The sequence below is a fragment of the Coregonus lavaretus genome (assembly GCF_964263955.1).
Source record: "Coregonus lavaretus genome assembly, chromosome: 6".
Classification (NCBI taxonomy): Eukaryota; Metazoa; Chordata; class Actinopteri; order Salmoniformes; family Salmonidae; genus Coregonus; species Coregonus lavaretus.
In genome coordinates, this window is record NC_139993.1 from 8,991,489 (window position 1) to 9,007,792 (window position 16,304).

General features: G+C 46.7%; 1 protein-coding gene across 1 annotated transcript in view; it reads left to right on the forward strand.

The window, feature by feature from the left end:
• LOC311131120 (nidogen-1-like) overlaps window positions 1–16,304 on the forward strand; it is a 67,862-nt gene that overhangs the window by 35,223 nt on the left and 16,335 nt on the right. The window contains exons 9-12 of the mRNA XM_084163935.1: window positions 13,027–13,164; window positions 13,919–14,047; window positions 14,415–14,558; window positions 15,754–15,882. Of these exons, the coding sequence (XP_084020061.1) occupies window positions 13,027–13,164; window positions 13,919–14,047; window positions 14,415–14,558; window positions 15,754–15,882 (540 nt within the window). The remainder of the gene's footprint in view (window positions 1–13,026; window positions 13,165–13,918; window positions 14,048–14,414; window positions 14,559–15,753; window positions 15,883–16,304) is intronic.

Genomic DNA, 16,304 nt, shown 5'->3' on the forward strand with positions numbered 1-16,304 from the left:
GGAGTATTAGCTGCCACCGCTCTATGTGTCTGCATTTGATTGTTTTTGTCTGTCTGTATCACCTGTGTCCATTTGTGTCTTGATTACGTGTCCTATAAGTTCCTTGTTTTGTTCTAGTAATTTTGTGTGTTGTTGCTTCCTGCCATTGTGTCGGAGCTATGTGTTTGCTCCCGTTTTGTTTCATGTCTTAGTGTTTACGCGTGTGCGTATTTTTCCCTCGCCTCGTTGTCTGTTTTGAGGTCGGAGGTGTTCACTTGCATTTTGGTGACAATTAAAGTCTGTTGGACTTTACCTCTGTGTCCTGCGCCTGACTCCTCCACCACATCCACATCGGTACCAATGACAGAACAACACACCCATTATGGAGTCAGCAGGAACAGCGGCGGCACCCGGATCCCTGGAGGACCGGATCAATTACCAGGACACCATGATCCGGCAACTCGGGGCCGCCATGGACGAGGTGTCCAACACACTGCGCCGTTTGGTGAATCGGGAGGTGCCCACGCCTTCTCACACCATCCCAGCACCAACGGCCAGTCCTCCTCTCTCAGCACCGGAACCCAGTGGTATTCGGCTCTCGCTCCCGAGGGCATATGACGGTTCTGCAGCTGGGTGTCAGGGCTTCCTCCTGCAGTTAGAACTTTACCTTGCCACTATACACCCGGCGCCCTCGGGATACGAGAGCGTCTCCGCCCTCATCTCCTGTCTCTCCGGCAAGGCGTTGGAGTGGGCCAACGCCGAATGGAGGGGAATAGACCCCGCAACCATCACCTACGCAGAGTTTTCCCGCCGCTTCAGGACTGTCTTCGATCATCCACCTGAGGGGAAAGCGGCGGGAGAGCGTCTATTCCACCTCCGACAGGGGAAGAGGAGCGCACAGGAGTTCGCACTGGAGTTCCGGACACTAGCAGCGGATGCGGGGTGGAATGAGAGGGCCCTCATCGACCACTACCGGTGTAGCCTACGAGAGGACGTTCGTCGTGAGCTGGCCTGCAGGGACACCAACCTGTTGTTCGACCAGTTGGTGGACATCTCCATCCGTCTAGACACCCTGCTGGCTACCCGCGGACGTCCCGAGTGGGGGTCGTCCATTCCACCCTCCAGCACCTCCGAGCCGATTCCTATGGAGCTCGGGGGTGCTGGTGCTAGAGAGAGGAGGAGAGGGAACCCGAGGGAGGCCATCCCCTGCACCACCTGTGGTCGTGGAGGACACACCGCGGCCAGGTGCTGGGGAGGGTCTCCTGGGAGAGGTGACAGCAGGCCACGCACTGGGGAGTCATTTCAGGTGAGTAGGCGCCCCACTTACCCAGAGCTCTCTGTTGGTCACATGAGTATTCCTGTGAGATTTCCACAGGTGGCACCTCATTGCCAGCATAAGGCGCTAGTAGATTCAGGCGCAGCTGGGAACTTTATTGATCGGGCATTTTGTGCTAGGTTAGGAATTCCCCTTCGGCCGGTAGAAGTTCCATTCCCTGTCCACGCATTAGACAGCCGGCCGTTGGGGTCGGGTCTGATCAGGGATGTCACAGCACCGCTGACGATGACGACGCAGGGGGGTCATGAGGAAATCATTCAGTTCTATCTGATTGACTCTCCTGCGTACCCAGTGGTGTTGGGCCTTCCCTGGTTAAGCACCCATGATCCTACCATAGCGTGGCAACAGAGGGCTCTTATGGAGTGGTCTGCCCAGTGTGTAGGGAGATGTCTAGGTGTTTCCGTAGGGGCGACCTCGGTAGAGAGTCCGAACCAAGTGCCCGCACTGCGCATTCCCCCTGAGTATGATGATTTAGCACTCGTGTTTAGCAAATCGAGGGCAACACGGCTACCTCCTCATAGACAGGGGGACTGTGCGATAAATCTCCAGACAGGAGCAGCTCTTCCCCGGAGTCATGTGTATCCCCTGTCTCAAGAGGAAACTGCGGCTATGGGGACTTACATAGCCGAGTCCTTGGCACAGGGATACATACGGTCCTCCACTTCTCCGGTCTCCTCGAGTTTCTTCTTTGTGAAGAAGAAGGACGGGGGATTGCGCCCGTGTATTGATTACCGTAGTCTCAATCAGATCACAGTGAAATACAGTTACCCACTTCCACTGATTGCTACGATGACGGAGTCATTACGCGGAGCGCGGTTCTTCACAAAGTTGGATCTAAGGAGCGCGTACAATCTGGTGCGCATTAGGGAGGGGGATGAATGGAAAACAGCATTTAGCACCACCTCGGGTCATTACGAGTATCTCGTCATGCCATACGGGTTAATGAATATTCCTTCAGTCTTCCAATCCTTTGTTGACGAGATTTTCCGGGACATGCATGGGCAGGGTGTAGTGGTGTACATCGACGACATCCTAGTGTATTCTTCTACACGAGCCGAGCATGTAGCCCTGGTGCGCCGAGTGTTGAGACGACTGTTGGAGCATGACTTGTATGTCAAGGCAGAGAAATGCCTGTTCTTCCAGGAGTCCGTCTCCTTTTTGGGTTATCGGTTGTCCGCGTCTGGCGTGGAGATAGAGGTAGACCGGGTATCGGCTGTGCGTAATTGGCAAACTCCAACCACTGTAAAAGAGGTGCAGCAGTTCTTGGGTTTTGCTAATTACTAATCAAATCAAATCAAATCAAATTTTATTGGTCACATGCGCCGAATACAACAGGTGCAGACATTACAGTGAAATGCTTACTTACAGCCCTTAACCAACAGTGCATTTATTTTAAACAAAAAAGTAAGAATAAAACAACAACAAAAAAGTGTTGAGAAAAAAAGAGCAGAAGTAAAATAAAGTGACAGTAGGGAGGCTATATATACAGTAAAATAAAGTGACAGTAGGGAGGCTATATATACAGGGGGGTACCGTTGCATAGTCAATGTGCGGGGGCACCGGCTAGTTGAGGTAGTTGAGGTAATATGTACATGTGGGTAGAGTTAAAGTGACTATGCATAAATACTTAACAGAGTAGCAGCAGCGTAAAAAGGATGGGGTGGGGGGGCAGTGCAAATAGTCCGGGTAGCCATGATTAGCTGTTCAGGAGTCTTATGGCTTGGGGGTAGAAGCTGTTGAGAAGTCTTTTGGACCTAGACTTGGCACTCCGGTACCGCTTGCCGTGCGGTAGCAGAGAGAACAGTCTATGACTAGGGTGGCTGGAGTCTTTGACAATTTTGAGGGCCTTCCTCTGACACCGCCTGGTATAGAGGTCCTGGATGGCAGGGAGCTTTGCCCCAGTGATGTACTGGGCCGTACGCACTACCCTCTGTAGTGCCTTGCGGTCAGAGGCCAAGCAGTTGCCATACCAGGCGGTGATGCAACCAGTCAGGATGCTCTCGATGGTGCAGCTGTAGAATTTTTTGAGGATCTGAGAACCCATGCCAAATCTTTTTAGTCTCCTGAGGGGGAATAGGCTTTGTCGTGCCCTCTTCACGACTGTCTTGGTGTGTTTGGACCATGATAGTTCGTTGGTGATGTGGACACCAAGGAACTTGAAGCTCTCAACCTGTTCCACTACAGCCCCGTCGATGAGAATGGGGGCGTGCTCAGTCCTCTTTTTTTTCCTGTAGTCCACGATCAGCTCCTTTGTCTTGGTCACGTTGAGGGAGAGGTTGTTGTCCTGGCACCACACGGCCAGATCTCTGACCTCCTCCCTATAGGCTGTCTCATCGTTGTCGGTGATCAGGCCTACCACTGTTGTGTCGTCGGCAAACTTAATGATGGTGTTGGAGTCGTGCCTGGCCATGCAGTCATGGGTGAACAGAGAGTACAGGAGGGGACTGAGCACGCACCCCTGAGGGGCCCCCGTGTTGAGGATCAGTGTGGCAGATGTGTTGTTACCTACCCTTACCACCTGGGGGCGGCCCGTCAGGAAGTCCAGGATCCAGTTGCAGAGGGAGGTGTTTAGTCCCAGGATCCTTAGCTTAGTGATGAGCTTAGAGGGCACTATGGTGTTGAATGCTGAGCTGTAGTCAATGAATAGCATTCTCACGTAGGTGTTCCTCTTGTCCAGGTGGGAAAGGGCAGTGTGGAGTGCGATAGAGATTGCATCATCTGTGGATCTGTTGGGGCGGTATGCAAATTGGAGTGGGTCTAGGGTTTCTGGGATTATGCTGTTGATGTGAGCCATGACCAGTCTTTCAAAGCACTTCATGGCTACAGACGTCAGTGCTACGGGTCGGTAGTCATTTAGGCAGGTTATCTTAGAGTTCTTGGGCACGGGGACTATGGTGGTCTGCTTGAAACATGTTGGTATTACAGACTCAGTCAGGGACATGTTGAAAATGTCAGTGAAGACACTTGCCAGTTGGTCAGCACATGCTCGGAGTACACGTCCTGGTAATCCGTCTGGCCCTGCGGCCTTGTGAATGTTGACCTGCTTAAAAGTCTTACTCACATCGGCTACGGAGAGCGTGATCACATAGTCATCCGGAACAGCTGGTGCTCTCAAGCATGCTTCAGTGTTGCTTGCCTCGAAGCGAGCATAGAAGTGGTTTAGCTCGTCTGGTAGGCTTGTGTCACTGGGCAGCTCGCGGCTGTGCTTCCCTTTGTAGTCTGTAATAGTTTTCAAGCCCTGCCACATCCGATGAGCGTCAGAGCCAGTGTAGTATGATTCAATCATAGCGGGATTTCTTATAAGCGTCCGGGTTAGAGTCCCGTTCCTTGAAAGCGGCAGCTCTACCCTTTAGCTCAGTGCGGATGTTTCCTGTAATCCATGGCTTCTGGTTGGGGTATGTACGTACGGTCACTGTGGGGACGACATCATCGATGCACTTATTGATGAAGCCAGTGACTGATGTGGTGTACTCCTCAATGCTGTCTGAAGAATCCCGGAACATGTTCCAGTCTGTGCTAGCAAAACAGTCCTGTAGCTTAGCATCTGCGTCATCTGACCACTTTTTTATTAGCCGAATCACTGGTGCTTCCTGCTTCAGTTTTTGCTTATAAGCAGGAATCAGGAGGATAGAGTTATGGTCAGATTTGCCAAATGGAGGGCGAGGGAGAGCTTTGTATGCGTCTCTGTGTGTGGAGTAAAGGTGGTCTAGAGTTTTTTCCCCTCTGGTTGCACATTTAACATGCTGGTAGAAATGAGGTAGAACGGATTTAAGTTTCCCTGCATTAAAGTCCCCGGCTACTAGGAGCGCTGCATCTGGATGAGCGTTTTCCTGTTGATTAATGGCCTTGTACAACTCATTCAGTGCAATCTTAATGCCAGCATTGGTTTGTGGTGGTAAATAGACAGCTATGAAAAATATAGATGAAAACTCTCTTGGTAAATAGTGTGGTCTACAGCTTATCATAAGATACTCTACCTCAGGCGAGCAAAACCTCGAGACTTCCTTAGTATTTGATTTTGTGCACCAGTTGTTGTTTACAAATATACACAGACCGCCGCCCCTTGTCTTACCAGAGTCAGACGTTCTGTCCTGCCGATGTAGCGTATAGCCTGCTAGCTGAATGTTGTCATTGTTGTCGTTCAGCCACGACTCCGTGAAACATAAGATATTACAGTTTTTAATGTCCCGTTGGTAGGATAACCGTAATCTTAAATCGTCCATTTTATTCTCAAAAGCTTGAACGTTGGCTAATAGGATTGATGGGAGAGGCAGTTTACTCGTTCGCCGTCGGATCCTTACAAGGCACCCGGATCTGCGTCCACGATATCTCCGTCTCTTCCTCACGCGAATGACGGGGATCTGGGCCTTGTTGGGTGTTTGTAGAATATCCTTCGCGAACGCCTCGTTGAAGAAAAAGTCTTCGTCCAACGCGAGGTGAGTAATCGCTGTCCTGATATCCAGAAGCTCTCTTTGGTTATAAGAGACGATGGCAGAAACATTATGTACAAAATAAATTACAAATAACGCGGAAAAACACACATAATAGTACAATTGGTTAGAGGGCTGTAAAACGGCAGCCATCTTCTTCCGGAGGTTTATTCGGGGTTTTGGACAGGTTGCAGCCCCCATTATGTCCCTGCTAAAGGGGGGTCCGGTGCGTTTGCAGTGGTCGGCTGAGGCGGACAGGGCATTTGTCAAACTAAAGAACCTGTTCACCTCGGCTCCTGTGCTGGCGCATCTGGATCCCTCTTTACCATTCCAAGTAGAGGTAGACGCGTCCGAGACCGGTATTGGGGCAGTTCTGTCACAACGGTCCGGCACGCCACCTAAACTCCGCCCCTGTGTGTTCTACTCCAAGAAGCTCAGCTCGGCGGAGCGTAACTATGATGTTGGGGACAGGGAGCTGTTAGCCGTAGTCCAGGCCCTAAAGGTGTGGAGGCATTGGCTTTAGGGGGCTCAACACCCTTTCCTCATTCTGACTGATCACCGTAACCTGGAGTACATCCGGGCAGCTAGGAGATTGAACCCTCGTCAGGCTAGGTGGAACATGTTCCTAACACGGTTCGTTTTTAAGATCACATACATCCCTGGGTCCCAGAATGGTAAGGCAGACGCCCTGTCCCGGCGGTATGATACAGAGGAGAGGTCCAACGAGGCTACTTCCATACTGCCGGAGTCTTGTTTGGTGGCTCCGGTGGTATGGGAGGTCGATTCAGAAATCGAGCGGGCACTGCGTACCGACCCTACTCCCCCCGAGTGTCCTGTGGGGCGGACGTACGTTCCGCTCGAGATTCGTGATCGACTTATTTATTGGGCTCATACATCACCCTCCTCTGGACATCCAGGTATTGGCCGGACATTGCACTGTCTTAGCATGAAATACTGGTGGCCAACGTTAGCCAGGGATGTGAGGGTTTATGTCTCCTCCTGCTCGGTGTGTGCCCAGTGTAAGGCGCCTAGACATTTGCCCAGGGGTAAGCTACATCCCCTGCCCGTTCCACAACGACCATGGTCCCACCTATCGGTGGATTTCGTAACTGACCTTCCCCCCTCCCAGGGGAATACCACCATTTTGGTCGTTGTGGATCGGTTTTCCAAGGCCTGTCGTCTCCTTCCCATGCCGGGTCTCCCTACTGCCCTAAAAACCGCTGAGGCCCTATTCACCCATGTTTTCCGGCACTATGGGGTACCCGAGGATATAGTGTCTGACCGAGGTCCCCAGTTCACCTCCAGAGTTTGGGGGGTGTTCATGGAACGGTTGGGGGTCTCGGTAAGCCTTACCTCGGGGTACCACCCAGAGAGCAATGGGCAGGTGGAACGTGTCAACCAGGATGTGGGTAGGTTTTTGAGGTCCTATTGCCGGGACCGGCCAGAGGAGTGGTCTAGGTTCATCCCCTGGGCAGAGATGGCCCAGAACTCTCTCCGCCACTCCTCCATCAATTTAACACCCTTCCAGTGTGTTTTAGGTTATCAGCCGGTCCTGGCACCATGGCACGAGAGCCAGACCGAGGCCCCTGCGGTGGACGAGTGGATTCGGCGCTCGGAGGAGACGTGGGACGCTGCCCATGTCCATCTGCAGCGTGCCATCCGTCAGCAAAAGGCGAGCGCCGACCGCCACCGCAGTGAGGGACCGGTGTACGCACCGGGAGATCGAGTCTGGCTCTCGACTCGAAACCTGCCCCTCCGCCTGCCCTGCCGGAAGCTGGGTCGGCGGTTTGTGGGGCCCTTCAAAGTCCTGAGAAGATTGAACGAGGTGTGTTACAGGTTACAACTGCCCATAGAGTATAAAAATATTAACCCCTCGTTCCATGTGTCTCTTCTCAGGCCGGTGGTAGCTGGCCCACTCCAAGAGGATGAGATAGGTGAGACCCCTCCGCCCCCTTTGGACATCGAGGGGGCCCCGGCGTACAGGGTCCGGACCATCTTGGACTCGAGGCGCCGGATGAGTGGTCTCCAGTATCTCGTGGAGTGGGAGGGGTACGGTCCGGAGGAACGGTGCTGGGTGCCCAGGAGGGACATACTCGATCCATCCCTCCTGACTGAGTTTCACCATGGGCATCCCACGCGCCAGGGTCCGCGTCCTCCTGGCCGTCCCCGAGGCCGGGGTCGGCGCACGGCTGGAGCTGCGCGTCAAGGGGGGGGTACTGTCACGGTTTCGGCCGAGGCTGCTCCTCCTCCTGGTTCGGGCAGGCTTCGGCGTTCGCCGTCCCCGGAGTATTAGCTGCCACCGCTCTATGTGTCTGCATTTGATTGTTTTTGTCTGTCTGTATCACCTGTGTCCATTTGTGTCTTGATTACGTGTCCTATAAGTTCCTTGTTTTTTTCTAGTAATTTTGTGTGTTGTTGCTTCCTGCCATTGTGTCGGAGCTATGTGTTTGCTCCCGTTTTGTTTCATGTCTTAGTGTTTACGCTTGTGCGTATTTTTCCCTCGCCCCGTTGTCTGTTTTGAGGTCGGAGGTGTTCACTTGCATTTTGGTGACAATTAAAGTCTGTTGGACTTTACCTCTGTGTCCTGCGCCTGACTCCTCCACCACATCCACATCGGTACCAATGACACACGTGTATTGATTATATTTTTTGTAGTGCTACAGAACTTTGTTCTAAAGGTGCATAAACACCCATTGGATGTAGTGACCACAATATAATAGCTGTATCCAGAAAAGCCAAAGTTCCAAAGGCAGGGCCTAAAATAGTGTTTAAGAGATCATACACATTTTTGTAGTGATTCCTATGCTGAAGATGTAAAGATTGATTGGTCAAATGTGTGTAATGGGGAGCATCCAGATGCTGCAATACATTTATGAAATTGCTCCTTCCAGTTATTGATAAACATGCACCTATTAAGAAACTGACTGTTAGAACTGCTAAGGCGCCGTGGACTGATGAGGAACTGAAAAAAAGAGTGGAGTGGCTAGTAAGTCTAGTTGCACATCTGATTGGCAAACCTACTGTAAATTTAGAAATTATGTGACTAAACTAAACAAAAAGAAGAAGAAACTGTATTATGAAACTATGATAAAAGATAGATAAATAGAATATGATGAAAAAAAGCTTTGGAGAACATTAAATTATGGGCAGAAAGACTTTCAACACCGTCTTTTATTTAATCAGATGGCTCATTCATCACAAAACCCTTTGATGTGGTCAATTATATCAACAACTACTTCATTGGCAAAGTGGGCAAATTCAGGAATGAAATGCCAACAACAAACTGTGAGCCATCATATTCATGCATAAAATACCTAATTATGAAAGAAAAGCAAGGTTCATTTAAATGTCATAAACTTAGCGTGGAAGAGGTGAAAAAATTGTTGCTGGCCATCAATAATGAGAAACCACCTGGTATTGACAACTTAGATGGAAAGCGACTGAGGATAGTAGGATATGTTGCCGCTCTTATTTCTCACATCTTCAATATGAGCTTGGAGAGAAAAACAATTCTCAGACCTGGTGGGAAGCTAAAGTCATTCCGCTACCCGAGAATGGTAAAGCGCCCTTTTCTGGTTCTAACAGCAGATCAATAAGTCTACTGCTGGCTTTAGCAAACTTTTGGAAATAATTCGTTTTTGACCAGATCCAATGTGATTTCTTTATGAACAAACTAACAACAGACTTTCAGCATGCCTATAGAGAAGGGCATTCTACATGTACTGCATTGACACAAATTACTGATGATTGGCTGAAAGAAATTGATAATAAGAAGATGGTGGGAGCTGTACTGTTAGATTGCAGTGCAGCCTTTGATATTATTGACCATAATCTGTTAGTGGAAAAACGTATGTGTTATGGTTTTACACGCATATCGTGGATTAAAAGCTATCTATCTAATAGAACTCAGAGGGATTTCTTCAATGGAAGCCTCTCTAACGTAATACATGTAAAGTATGGAATTCCACAAGGCCCGTTACTGTTTTCTAGCCTTAAACAAAGCCTGTGTATCTATGTATGCTGATGATTCAACCCTATACACATCAGCGGCTACAGCTAGTGAAATCACTGCAACTCTAACTCTGACTCTGGGGAAGTAGATACATCCCAAAGTATCCCTTTAAGCTCTAGACCTAAGATGGTTCTGGTTATGAAAGATGTGACTATAGTTGAGGAAACTAAACTTCTTGGTGTCACCTTAGACTGTAAATGGTCATGGTCAATGTATATTGATTAAATTGTTGACAAGATGGGGAGCGGCCTGTCTGTGATAAGGAGATGCTCAGCATTCTTAACACCACAACTAACCAAACAAGTCATACAGGCTGTAGTCGTATCATATCTTGACTATTGCCCAGTAATATGGTCAGGTGCTGCAAAGAAAGACATAATAAAGCTAAAACAGAACAGCATGTCTTGCCTTGCAATGTTCCAAGAGAGCTAATGTCAACAAAATGCATGTTGACCTTTCCTGGTTCAAAGTACAGGAGACATTGTCTGCATCACTTCTCCATTTTGTTAGAAATATTCATGTATTAAAAACTCCAAAACATCTATTCAATCAACTAACATACAGCTCTGACAGACATTAATATTCCACAAGGCATGCAACTAAAGGTCTCTTCATAGTCCCTAAAGCCAAAACAAATTCAAGGCAATGATAACATGGAACTCCCTCCCATCTCAAATCACTCAAGCAAGCAAAAGTAGTTTAAAGAAATTATTTAAACTGCACATCACAACGCCTCTGACCTAAATAGCTGTAGCATCTCCCTCCCTAGCACATCTGGTATTTGAGTTAAAGTTAAAGATAAGATGTGCCCTTGGCATCAGGATATCAAGGACTGCTCAGAGAAAGCAATTGTAAGCAAAACCTCAGTAGAGTAAGGACTTACTGGTCTGGTCAGCTTACTGATGTTAGTCAGTAGAGCCAAGTTTTATTGAAGTGTATGAAAGTGTATTCTTATTTTGTGACTGGTGGATGCTGCTGTGTGTGAGTGTGGTGCGGGGAATGAAAATGGAAATGCAAAACAAGTTGATGATAACCAGACGAAACTCCATAAGAGACTCGGACGAAACTCCATATCAAGGGGACTTTATTCATTTTATGTCCAAAGGCCACGCACTATACCTTAGCTAACCCTTTATGGGCGGATAGACTGTAACACGGCAAATGTTTGGTTTAGTTCATTTCTATGCACTAGACCGGGCGATGGACGTATGTGAAGCCCATCTGATGATAATGATGACTGTTCAATTTATTGAACGGAGTGGAGTGATGGATCTCTAAAAAGTCCACATATGTAGCTAAAGTGAAGGATTACATTTAAACTTTAGCTGTAGGAAACTCCAATACGGTTGCTGAGATGAAGGATTAAATTGAAGCGAGGAGGAAACTCCATCCATAGCTCATTTATGAGCTGAATGGCATGGTTGCTAGGGTGAAAACTGTGGTTGAAGCCTTAACTGGAAGAATTGTAGCATTTCCATTGTCGTTTTCGTTGCACTTGTAGCATCTATGAATCACATTATTATTATGAAGCGTATTGACGTCAAACGGGAAAACCAAGGACACTGGTGGTTCCTAATGTTGTGAGATTCTTGCTGGTGTTTACAGAACAGCTGGTTCTAAGAGATTAGGATCAGGACCTGCAATTGTAACAGTAAGCATCTGTAACGAAATGGATAACTGCAGTGTAGCCATTAGAATGAGCACCTGTTACATGGATTGCTAAGGCATAAGAATATGAAAGTGTGTATTCTTATTTTACATGTATGTAGTTCTGTACATGTCTATTAACATTATGTATTATGTCATGTTATGTAGTTATGTCCTTCAGCTGTAATTGTCTATTAATGTTATATATTATTATACCATGTTTTGTGTGGATCCTAGGAAGAGTAGCTGCAGCTTTGGCTGTAGCTAATGGGGATCCTACTAAAATACTAAATATACTAAATCTCCATGCCTCATTATATGACTATGAAGCCTTCCAAAAATACTTGGACAATCATTTAGAATCAACTCAAATTCTTCCACAAATATTGATAGCTATATCTATGAAACATGCAAACAACAGTGTTAATCATACATGGGCAAACTATGGCCCGCGGGGCAGGAAGAGTGACGGTGCTAGGCCGAATTCGACCTGCGGGCCGTAGTTTGTCCATGTATACATTTCTCCAACAGATTCTTCTGTCTCTACTCATAAGTGTGTCTTCTTTAGACATCTGGGGGATGTTGTTACCACTCATTTGTTGTCTCAATGGACCATCGTATTACATACATTTCTCTTCAAGAGCGTTTGAATTCCTGACTATACACAGTATGGAATGCGAGCCAAATGAATAGTAATTATCTATAGTGTAACATTATCCGTAGGTAAACCAAAAACCTAGTGTTGTTGTATTTCCTCAGCTGGCCCTTCAAAGACACCCAAACCCTTGACAGGGTAAAGGATAGCGGCTAAGGTAAACAAGGGGCCGTGCTTCAGTTCACACAAGGTTATTTACTGCAGGTAGGAGGTGTAAGAAGAAGGGGGAGAGTAGGGGAGGGCAAGAGGAAGGCACCGGGAGAGGGGTAAAGGTACATAGGGGATGGCCGGGGGTGGCGGTCAGGGGGCCGGTGGTAGGTTATGCAAGCAAACTTGACTCAGCTGGAGTTTATTGGCAAAAGTGTAACATCTGTGCCGAGTTTCCTGTGAGGACGCAATGGGGTCTGGAGGAGCAGGGACTTCAAACGTGCCCCCCAACCCCCCTAATAAGCAGCTGTCTGATAAACGGTCGGCACATCCCCTCTAACAGCCAGGAGAGGTGTCTTACATGCCTGTGTCTACAAAACGGAGACATTGTGTGTGTGTTGGTGTGTGTGATGTCACAACATCTTGTCCAGCTATTCAACAGCCATTTTCAACAATAACTAATGTGAGGGTTTCTAGGAATCTATTCATTTCAGGTTGTAGTACTAAACTGTGATTTTTCAGACTGAAGTATCCAAAGACATAAGTAACACCAAAGTAGAACTCCCCTGATCCCTTGATTTACAAAATCCATAATCTGAAAACAGCCTCACAAAAGCCTTACTGAAGGACTACATGTAGCCTATAAGTGAATTGCTGTTTGTCCAACCAATTGGTCCCTACCATGTTTACTGCAATTATTTCACTTAAATTCTAGCTATAACATCAGAACTAACCCTGAACTAGTCATTGATGGCATCACCCACTAACACGGATCCCACTGCTGCCTCTCAAGAGAATGGACGTTTGCTTTGATTGACAGGTGGCCCACCAGAGCAGAACCCATGTTTCACCGGCAGACACGGCTGCGACACCAACGCTGCCTGCAGACCCGGAGAAGGCATCCAGTTCACCTGCGAGTGTTCCACTGGTTTCACTGGGGACGGACGTCAATGCTATGGTAGGGGCCCTGCACACTATACATACCAGCTTAAACCTACAGCAGCTGATGCATAATGGACATGGGGAAAAGTCTATTGAAGTTTGGGTTATACTTTATTTTACATATTTACCTGGTAATTCATTAAAGGATGCATGGTAATAACTTTATTACATTATTATCTAATAAACTTAGACAGTGATCTTGGGTCAGTTTAGCATTTTCCCCACTAAGGATTGGGGGAAGGTTAGGATTGGGCGAGCTGATCCTAGATCTGTATGTTTGGTGTGAAAACAGCTCATGACCTTTCATGACTGATCTTCCTAAAATAGGTAATATTAGTAAGATGGCATCTTCATAGTAGTGGTCATGATATTACATTTGACTTATTTTGCACTTTCTAAGAACTCAAAGACGCTTTACATTAGTAAAGGGCAAGACCGCACAAAGAGATTAACAACCATTGCAGGACTGAGACAGACTGTGGCATAGGAAAACAAGCAATGTCATCAGAAATTCTCAGCACTAATAATTCATATTATTAATATACTGTAATGTACAGTATATTGCTACATAAACTACAAATGACACAAATAATCACATTCAATAATTTATTACAAATATGCAATGAAATAATGTAATTATTATTATGGCTGTTGATATGACTTGCAGTAAACATGAATCTGGTGCAACAGAATTGCCCTCAGGGGACAAATAAAGTTGTTTGAATTTAATTGAGTTGAGTTTAATTTAATTGAATGTGCTTATTTTGTAGACATTGACGAGTGCAGAGAGACGCCCGAGATCTGTGGTTCTCACGCCATATGCAACAACCAACCGGGAACATTCCGCTGCGAGTGTGTGGATGGTTTCCAGTTTGCCAGCGATGGCAAGACCTGTGTCGGTATGTAGTGCTGAAAAAGTGTGTTTGCAGCTGTGTTGTTCTTTGTTTGGATGGCCCCCAATATAACTGTTGCAGTTCACACAACATTAATACACACTTAAATACACTAACCGTTTACAGATTTTTCATAGCATTTATAGATTCATCTTAAACTCCAATTTAAGAGTTTCTAGGCCATATCAGTCTATTAATCTGTTGTTTTCATTTGTCTATCAAACCGTCTACTGAGAAAAACTGTCTACTGAGAACTTTCTCACATTTGCTACTCATTTTTAGGGTTTTAGTTTCATCAAACAAAGGATTCAGGGGATTTCTATCTCCACCAAGTCTAAAATCTGCCTCCCCCTTTCCCCCCTATCGCTTGTAGAAGTGGACCGTCCCATAGACCACTGCCAGAGGGGCACCAATAACTGCGACATCCCAGAGCGGGCACGTTGTAGCTACACGGGGGCGTCCACCTATATCTGCTCCTGTCTGCCCGGCTTCGTGGGTGATGGTCATACTTGCCAGGGTAGGGTGACACTTAAACAGTTCTGTGTGTGTGTGTGTGTGTGTGTGTGAGTGTGTGTGGTGGCGGCAGACACCAGCGGAGAGAGAACCATTAATAACTTATTCGACTGAATGGTGTTGACGTCCTGTTTTCGGAGGTTGAAGGACTTTTTTAAATCTTTACAGAAAAAAGCTAAAAGAAGTCGAAAATCCTCTTTACTAATACAATTAATCCATATCCATCCATTCCATATCCGTTGACTTAAATGATCTGAACTCACTCATGGCATTTGTCGTCAGGTGATATGTCTAGACTTGCCTTTGCAGCCCTTGTCTAGTTACTAGGCCATATTAGAATAACGTTACTGTCCAACATGCAAAATAAAGTTGTCTTTTGCTTTTCTCAGAACCCCCCCGGACACCACAGAAACACACACACCCTTCAGCTTAAAAAAAAAACAGACCATGTCTTCTCTCTAAACTCTCCACTGGTTTTCTCTATGTTGAACCCTCTGAGTCCTCCTCGTTGTAATGCACCCACACCGAGGCCCCTGCGAGAGGAAATGTGTCCACCTGGACAGGAAATGCAAACACAACCCGGCCCTACAGCTGGGGAGCTCATTGGTCATGCGTTTTATTCATCCATCCATCCATCCCTGTATTTCTTATTTTCCCTCATCCAATGCGACTTGGCCAGCCACCAAACGAAAGCCGTATGAATTTCCATGTAGGATTTGTATAAGTCCTTTTTCATTTGTTGTCCTTAGAGATAGTAGTGAGCTGGGGTAGTGAGCTGGGTGTGTTACATACAAGTTGCATCCAAAAGAATGGTATCCCTATCCCTATCGAACGCTAAGCTTCAACATGTGTACACAGTACTTTAGTTATGCAGCTGCTATGTTTTATTGACTGTACTTTTCTACATAATTATGTTTCTTTCCCCATCTAACATCATCACATAACACAGGATGTGACATTTCATGAATGTATATTTCACATTTAGATACTTTATATAGGCATACAGTCTAGTGCACTACCAATACTAATAACAACTGTGTATTTTTTGTATATCTCCATAGCAGGATTTAATATTCACATTCCTATTGACTGTGTATATTTCAGCTATATATTGAAAATTTTTTATACATTGCTTTCATTTGAACTTAGCATCTGTGTCCCTATTGTTTCTTATTGACTGTTGTTTCTCACACACACAGACATTGACGAGTGCGAGCAAGGTCGCTGTCACCGGGACGCCGTCTGTTATAACTCTCAGGGCTCCTTCACGTGTCAGTGCCACCCTGGTTTCCATGGCGATGGCTTCCAGTGTGCCTCTGGCTCCCCGGGTATGTAACCCCTGTGCTTTTTGGTGTAAATAAATCACCTTTCCAAACCGCAAGTTGTGTGAGAGGAGTTCTTCTCGGGGTCATGTTCATTTGGAACCAAACAGAAGTTTGATCCCCGGTCAAGTCATACCAATGACTCAAAAAATTGGGGAATCTGCAGTTCGAACAATAACAAAGTGGGCACCCGGCCAGTGTTTTGGTAAATATCTCAGGGATGGGGCTGGAGAAATGTAACCATTCTCAAATTTATAGATGGAGCTATGGATGCAAGAACAGACCATCCATGACATCAAAATGATAGTTTTAATCAGGTTTTAAAGCTATACATTGTTTGTTTACAATTACAATGTTTACAACCATTGGAGTAAAATAAGCTTATATTTTGGGTTCTGATGGGGTACGGCAGTTGAAATAAGTTCATG